General features: G+C 64.7%; 1 protein-coding gene across 11 annotated transcripts in view; it reads left to right on the forward strand.

The window, feature by feature from the left end:
- The window catches only part of EVI5L (ecotropic viral integration site 5 like), a 59,934-nt gene extending 51,785 nt beyond the window's left edge, over nucleotides 1-8,149 (forward strand). For 3 of the 11 annotated variants that reach the window (XM_064402094.1, XM_064402104.1, XM_064402101.1), the window contains 6 exons: nucleotides 568-696; nucleotides 2,209-2,355; nucleotides 4,350-4,445; nucleotides 5,987-6,082; nucleotides 7,212-7,385; nucleotides 7,458-8,149. In XM_064402094.1, the coding sequence (XP_064258164.1) occupies nucleotides 568-696; nucleotides 2,209-2,355; nucleotides 4,350-4,445; nucleotides 5,987-6,082; nucleotides 7,212-7,385; nucleotides 7,458-7,478 (663 nt within the window). In that variant the 3' untranslated portion in view covers nucleotides 7,479-8,149. The other 8 variants (XM_064402096.1, XM_064402098.1, XM_064402097.1 and 5 more) reach the window with 8 other exon arrangements.

The following is an 8,149-nucleotide window of genomic DNA, read 5'->3' on the forward strand; positions in this document are numbered from 1 at the left end:
GGGACATCAGGGACATCGGGGACATCGGGGACAGCTGGCAGGTGAGACAGGGACACTGGGGACATTGGGGACACCTGAGTGACATCAGGGACATCGGGGACACCGGGGACATCGGGGACATGGGAGACACCTGGCAGGTGAGACAGGGACACCGGGGACATCGGGGACATCGGGGACATCGGGGACATCGGGGACACCTGAATGACCTGGAGGACACCTGGCAGGTGTCCCATCTGTCCCTGGGTGTCCCCAGTTGAGTCCCCGGATGTGTGTGTCCCAGGTGTGTCCCCACACCTGAGCAGGTGTGTCCCAGGTGTGTCCCCAGGTGTGTCACCTGACCACATGTGTCCCCAGCTGTCCCCAGCTGTGTCTCACCTGACCAGGTGTCCCGGGGTGGGTCCCCAGGTGTCCCACGTGTGTCACCTGACCAGGTGTGTCACCTGTCCCAACCCAGGTGGGCGGGGGCTGCTGCACGAGGCCTGACCAGGTGTCCCAGGGTGGGTCCCCAGGTGTCCCCGGGTGTCCCCAGGTGTGTCACCTGACCAGGCGTGTCCCTGTCCCCCCCAGGTGTGCGGGGGCCGCTGGAAGGAGCCGCGGGGGCTGCACGGGGCCGTGCTGGGGGCGCAGCTCCGCGAGAGCCAGGCCCAGGCGGAGCTGAGAGCGCTGAGACAGAGAGTGCTGCACCTGGAGACACAGGTGAGCTACTGGGAGGGACTGGGAGGGACTGGGAGGGACTGGGAGGGACTGGGAGCACTGGGAACGGGGCTGAGGGCGCTGCGGCAGAGAGTGCTGCACCTGGAGACACAGGTGAGCTACTGGGATTGAACTGGGAGCACTGGGAACGGGGCTGAGAGCGCTGCGGCAGAGAGTGCTGCACCTGGAGACACAGGTGAGCTACTGGGATTGAACTGGGATGGACTGGGAGGGACTGGGAACGGGGCTGAGAGCGCTGCGGCAGAGAGTGCTGCACCTGGAGACACAGGTGAGCTACTGGGATTGAACTGGGATGGACTGGGAGGGACTGGGAACGGGGCTGAGAGCGCTGCGGCAGAGAGTGCTGCACCTGGAGACACAGGTGAGCTACTGGGATTGAACTGGGAGGGACTGGGAGCACTGGGAACGGGGCTGAGAGCGCTGCGGCAGAGAGTGCTGCACCTGGAGACACAGGTGAGCTACTGGGATTGAACTGGGATTGAACTGGGATGGACTGGGAGGGACTGGGACAGAGAGTGCTGCACCTGGAGACACAGGTGAGCTACTGGGAGCACTGGGATGGGATTGGGAGGGACTGGGAACGGGACTGGGATGGACTGGGAGCACTGGGATGGGATTGGCGGGGACTGGGATGGACTGGGATGGGATTGGGGGGGACTGGGAATGGGGCTGAGACAGGGAGTGCTGCATCTGGAGACACAGGTGAGCTACTGGGAGCACTGGGAGGGACTGGGAGGGACTGGGAGGGAACTCTGGATACTGGGAACTGAACTGGGAGCACTGGGAGAGCAGGGAGCAGGGTTTGTCTGGGTTAATCCCAGGTCTATCCCGGGTTAATCCCGGGTCTGTCCCGGTTCCAGGGGAGGATCCAGCAGTCGGTGTTGGGCCGTGCCGAGCAGGCCTGCGCCGGGCTGCGGGAGCAGGGCTGCCTTTGGGCCGGGTTTATCCGGGTTAATCCCGGTTGATCCCAGGTTTATCCCGGGTCTATCCCGGGTCTGTCCCGGTTCCAGGGGAGGATCCAGCAGTCGGTGTTGGGCCGTGCCGAGCAGGCCTGCGCCGGACTGCGGGAGCAGGGCTGCCTTTGGGCCGGGTTAATCCCGGGTTTATCCAGGTTAATCCCGGTTGATCCCAGGTTTATCCCGGGTTAATCCTGGTTCTATCCCGGTTCCAGGGGAGGATCCAGCAGTCCGTCCTGGGCCGTGCCGAGCAGGCCTGCGCCGGGCTGCGGGAGCAGGGCTGCCTTTGGGCCGGGTTAATCCCGGATCAATCCCAGGTTAATCCCGGGTCTATCCAGGTTAATCCCGGGTTAATCCTGGTTCTATCCCGGTTCCAGGGGAGGATCCAGCAGTCGATGTTGGGCCGTGCCGAGCAGGCCTGCGCCGGGCTGCGGGAGCAGGGCTGCCTTTGGGCCGGGTTAATCCCGGGTTTATCCAGGTTAATCCCGGTTGATCCCAGGTTTATCCCAGGTTAATCCTGGTTCTATCCCGGTTCCAGGGGAGGATCCAGCAGTCCGTCCTGGGCCGTGCCGAGCAGGCCTGCGCCGGGCTGCGGGAGCAGCTCCGCGCCGCGGCCGCGCAGAGCCAGGGGCTGCAGGCGCAGCTCAGCGAGAGCCACCGCAAACACCACGAGGCACAGTGCAAGGTGGGACAGGGGACAGAGGGGACACTGGGGACACTGGGGACAGCAACGGGACACTGGGGACACTGGGGACACTGGGGACAGCAATGGGGACACTGGGGACACTGGGGACAGCAACGGGGACAGCAATGGGGACACTGGGGATAGCAATGGGGACACTGGGGACAGCAACGGGGACAGCAATGGGGACACTGGGGACAGCAACGGGGACACTGGGGACAGCAATGGGGACAGCAATGGGGACACTGGGGACAGCAATGGGGACACTGGGGACAGCAATGGGGACACTGGGGATAGCAATGGGGACAGCAACGGGGACAGCAACGGGGACACTGGGGACAGCAATGGGGACACTGGGGACAGCAACGGGGACAGCAATGGGGACACTGGGGATAGCAATGGGGACACTGGGGACAGCAACGGGGACAGCAATGGGGACACTGGGGACAGCAACGGGGACACTGGGGACAGCAATGGGGACAGCAACGGGGACAGCAACGGGGACACTGGTGACAGCAATGGGGACACTGGGGACAGCAACGGGGACAGCAATGGGGACACTGGGGACAGCAACGGGGACACTGGTGACAGCAATGGGGACAATGGGGACAGAGGGGACAGCAGCGGGGACAACGGGGACAGCAATGGGGACAGAGGGGACAGCAACGGGGACACTGGGGACAGCAATGGGGACAGCAACGGGGACAGAGGGGACATTGGGGATAATGGGGACAGTGGGGACTTCAGGGATAATGGGGACAGCAGCAGGGACAGCAATGGGGACAGAGGGGACAATGAGGACACTGTGGACAGTGGGGTCAATGGGGACAGCATCAGGGACAATGGGGACAGTGGGGACAGCAACGGGGACAGCATTGGGGACAGCAATGGGGACAGTGGGGACATCAGGGATAATGGGGACAGAGGGGACAATGAGGACACTGGGGACAGCAACAGGGACAGCATTGGGGACAGCAACAGGGACACTGGGGACAAAGGGGACAGCAGCGGGGACAATGGGGACAGCAACAGAGACAGCAGGGACAGTGGGGACAGCAATGGGGACAGAGGGACAGCAATGGGGACACTGGGGACAGCATCAGGGACATCACTGGGGACAATGGGGACAGCTCTGAGGACACTGGGGACAGCATTGGGGACAGCTCTGGGTACATCACTTGGGACATTGGGGACAATGGGGACATCATTGGGGACGTCATCGGGGACACTGGAGACAGCTCTGGGGACACGGGGCAGCATTGGGGACATCACTGGGGACGTTGGGCATGTTGGGGACATTGGAGATATTGGGGACACTTGGAGACACGGGACATTGGGACATTGGGGACATTGGGACATTGGGGGCATCGGTGACATTGGGGACACTGGAGACACCATCAAGGACATCATCGGGGATGTTGGGGACAGCTGGGGACATGAGGGGCATTGGGGACATTGAGGGCATTGGGGGGATTTGGGACAGGGGACATTGGGGACATCATCAGGGACATTGGGGACATCAGGGATATTGGGGACATTGGGGCTACTGGGGACACTGGGGACATTGGGGATGCACACGGGGATGTCCCCAGTGCCCCTGAAGTGTCCCCTGGCAGTCCCCGGGTGTCTCCATGGTGTCCCTGGGATGTCCCCACGGTGTCCCTCCCTGTCCTTGGGTGTCCCTGGGGCTGTCCTTGGGGGTGTCCCCACGGTGGCAGGGCTGTCCTGGGGCTGTCCCTGGGTGTCTCCATGGTGTCCCTGGGGCTGTCCCCGGGTGTCCCCGGGTGTCCCCAAGTGTCCCTGGGGTGGCCCTGGGGTGTCCCCCCAGTGTCCCTGGGGCTGTCCTTGGGGGTGTCCCCAGGGCTGTCCCAGGGCTGTCCCCGGCTGTCCCCGGGTGTCCCCAGGGCTGTCCCAGGGCTGTCCCCGGGTGTCCCCAGGGCTGTCCCCGGCTGTCCCCGGGTGTCGCGGTGTCCCCACGGTGACAGCGCTGTCCCCAGAGCAAGGAGGAGGTGATGGCCGTGCGGCTGCGCGAGGCCGACAGCATGGCCGCCCTGGCCGAGATGAGGCAGCGCGTGGCCGAGCTCGAGATCCAGGTACGGGGACACTGACGGGACATTGGGGACACTGAGGGGACATGGGGACAATGGGGACAGTGGGGACATCGGGGACAATGGGGACAGTGGGGACACAGGGGGACATGGGGACACTGGGGACACGCCCTGGCCGAGATGAGGCAGCGCGTGGCCGAGCTGGAGATCCAGGTACGGGGACATGGGGACACTGAGGGACATTGGGGACATCGGGGGGACATGGGGACACTGGGGGCACAGGGGGATGTGGGGACACGGGGGACACTGAGGGGACATCGGGGACAATGGGGATACTGGGGACACAGGGGGATGTGGGGACACGGGGGACACGCCCTGGCCGAGATGAGGCAGTGTGTGACTGAGCTCGAGATACAGGTATGGGGACACTGAGGGGACATTGGGGACATTGGGACAGAAGGGGATGTGGGAATGTTGGGGACTGGAAGGGATTGGGAGGGACACGGGACATCGGGGACATGGGGGCGTGGAGGGGATGGGGACATCAGGGGGGCATGGGGACACTGGGGACATGGAGGGGATGGGGGACATGGGAACAATGGGGGACATCGGGGACATGGAGGGGATGGGGGACATGGGAACAATGGGGGGACAAGGGAACATTTGGGACATCAGGGACATGGGGACATGGAGGGGATGGGGACATCGGGGACATGGGGGGCATGGGGGACACTGGGGACATCAGGGGCATGGAGGGGATGGGGGACATGGGGGATACAGGGGACATCGGGGACATGGGGACATGGAGGGGATGGGGACATCAGGGGGGCATGGGGGGCATGGGGACATCAGGGACGTGGAGGGGATGGGGGACATGGGAACAATGGGGGACATCGGGGACATGGGGGCATGGAGGGGATGGGGACATCAAGGACACTGGGGGGACGTGGGGGACACTGGGGACATTGGGGACACGAAGGAGATGGGGGACCTTGGGGACAATGGGGACATCAAGGGGACATCAGGGACATGGAGGGATGGGGACATGGGGATGTTGAGGACATGGGGATGGGGACACGGAGGGGACATCAGGGACATTGGGGGACATGGGGATGTTGGGGACATGGAGGGGACATCAGGGGACATGGAGGGATGGGGACATGGGGATGCTGGGGACATGGGGATGGGGACACGGAGGGGACGTGGGGACATTGAGGGGATGGGGGATTTGGGGACGTGGGGACATGGAGGGGACAGAGGGAGGCACGGAAGGGACATTTTGGGGATATTGGAGGGGACATGGGGACACAGAGGGGACATGGGGACATTGAGGGGTCAGGCGGACATCAGGGGACATGGAGGGCATGGGGGACTTGGGGATGTGGGGACATGGAGGGGACATGGGGACATCAGGGACATGGGGACATGGAGGGGACACGGAGGCACAGAAGGGACATTGGGGGGACATGGGCACATGGAGTGGTTATGGGGACATGGAGGGGACAGGAGGGACACTGGGGACACCGGAGGGGCCAGGTGGCCGCAGTGTCCCCTCAGTGTCCCCTCGGTGTCCCCCGGTGTCCCAGCGGGAGGAGGGGCGGCTGCAGGGACAGCTGGAGCACTCGGACACGGCGCGGTACATCCGGCACCTGCAGGGCCACATCCGGCGGCTCAAGGCCGAGGTGGGACACTGGGGACATCACTGGGGACACGGGGACATCAATGGGGACATGGGGACATCACTGGGGGCATCACTGGGGACATGGGGACATCACTGGGGACACTGGGGACATTGGGGACACTGGGGACACAGGGGGTTCAGTACATCTGGCACCTGCAGGGCCACATCCGGCGGCTCAAGGCCGAGGTGGGACACTGGGGACATCACTGGGGACATCAGGGACACGGGGGATGTTGGGGACAGTGGGAATATGGGGGGCATTGGGGACACTGGGAATGTTGGGGACACTGGGGACATTGGGAATGTTGGGGACATTGGGGACACCAGGGACACGAGGGTGCACCAGGAGGCGCAGGGGACATGGGGGTTGGGGACACAGGGGACACCCAGGTGACATCCACAGGGGCTGGGGAAGGGGGCAGGGGTTGGGGACACCTGGATGGCACCCGGCGATGTCCCCTCGGTGCCACGCGGCCTGGGGACAGCTGGTGACAGCGTGGTCGCCCTGTGTCCTCCCTGCTGCCCTGCTCTGTTGGCTTTGTCCCCTCCTGTCCCTGTCCCTGTCCCTGTCCCCTGGCTGTCTCTCACTGTCCCCTCTATGTCCTTGTCCCTCTTGTTCCCTGCTGTCCCCTGTCCCTGTCCCCCACTGTCCCTTCTCTGTCCCTTGATCCTGTCCCTCTCTTGTCCTGCTGTCCCTCTGTGTCCCCTGTCCCTATCCCCTCCCTGTCCCTGTCCCTGTCCCTGTCCCTGTCCCTGTCCCTGCTGTCCCTTCCTGTCCGTGTCCCCTGTCCCTGTCCCCTCTGTGTCCCTGTCCCTGTCCCTCACTGTCCCTGCTGTCCCTTCCTGTCCCTCTGTGTCCCTGTCCCTGTCCCTCACTGTCCCCTCGGTTTCCCTGTCCCCTCGGTGTCCCTGTCCCTCACTGTCCCCTCGGTGTCCCTGTCCCTGTCCCCTCACTGTCCCCTCGGTGTCCCCGTCCCTCACTGTCCCCTCTGTGTCCCTGTCCCCGTCCCTGTCCCTGTCCCCTCACTGTCCCCTCGGTGTCCCTGTCCCTGCTGTCCCCATCCCTGTCCCTGTCCCCTCACTGTCCCCTCTGTGTCCCTGTCCCTGTCCCCTCGGTGTCCCCGTCCCAGGTCCGGCTGCTGCGGGGGCCGCTGTCCTTCGGCGCGGTGGCCTTGGGGACACGCCTGGGGGACGAGGACTCGCTGGGCTCCTCGGACGAGGAGCTGCCCCCGCCCTTCGCCCTGGCCCCGGGGGACACCGGGGACACCGGGGACACCGGGGACAGCAGCGACAGCGAGCCCGAGGTGGCACCCACGGCACCGTGACCCCCAGGGGACACTGGGGACATTGGGGACAGCAGCAACAGCGAGCCCGAGGTGGCACCCACGGCACCGTGACCCGCTGGGGACACTGGGGACAGCCCGAGGTGGCACCCACGGCACCGTGACCCCCAGGGGACATTGGGGACAGCCTGAGGTGGCAGTGACAGCACAGGGGACACGGGACACTGGGGACAGCTGGAGGTGGCACCGATGGCACCGTGACCTGAGGGGACATCAGGGACACTGGGGACATCGGGGACATTGGGGACAGTGAGCCCAAGGTGGCACCCATGGCACCGTGACCGGAGGGGACATCGGGGACATTGGAGACCTTGGGGACATTGGGGACAGCAGTGACACTGAGCCTGAGGTGCCACCCATGGCACTGTGACCCAGGGGGACCTTGGGGACACTGGGGACAGCCCGAGGTGACACCCAGGGACCCACAGAGACACTGGGGACAGGCCAGGGGACAGTGGGACACCTGTGGGTGCTGTGGCACCTGGGGACATCCCGGGTCCCTGTGGCACTTTGGGGACACCTGTGACACCTGAGGGACACCCAGGGGACACCGAGGGACATTCAGGGGACACTGAGGGGCACCAAGGGACACCCAGGGGACACCGAGGAACGTTCAGGGGACACCGAGGGACAGTCCTGGCCTGGCTGATCCTGAACATGGAGAGATCCCGGGACAGGGACAGGGACTGAGGGGACAGGGACAGGGACAGGGACAGGGACAGGGA

This window comes from Passer domesticus, chromosome 34, assembly GCF_036417665.1.
Source record: "Passer domesticus isolate bPasDom1 chromosome 34, bPasDom1.hap1, whole genome shotgun sequence".
Classification (NCBI taxonomy): domain Eukaryota; kingdom Metazoa; phylum Chordata; class Aves; order Passeriformes; family Passeridae; genus Passer; species Passer domesticus.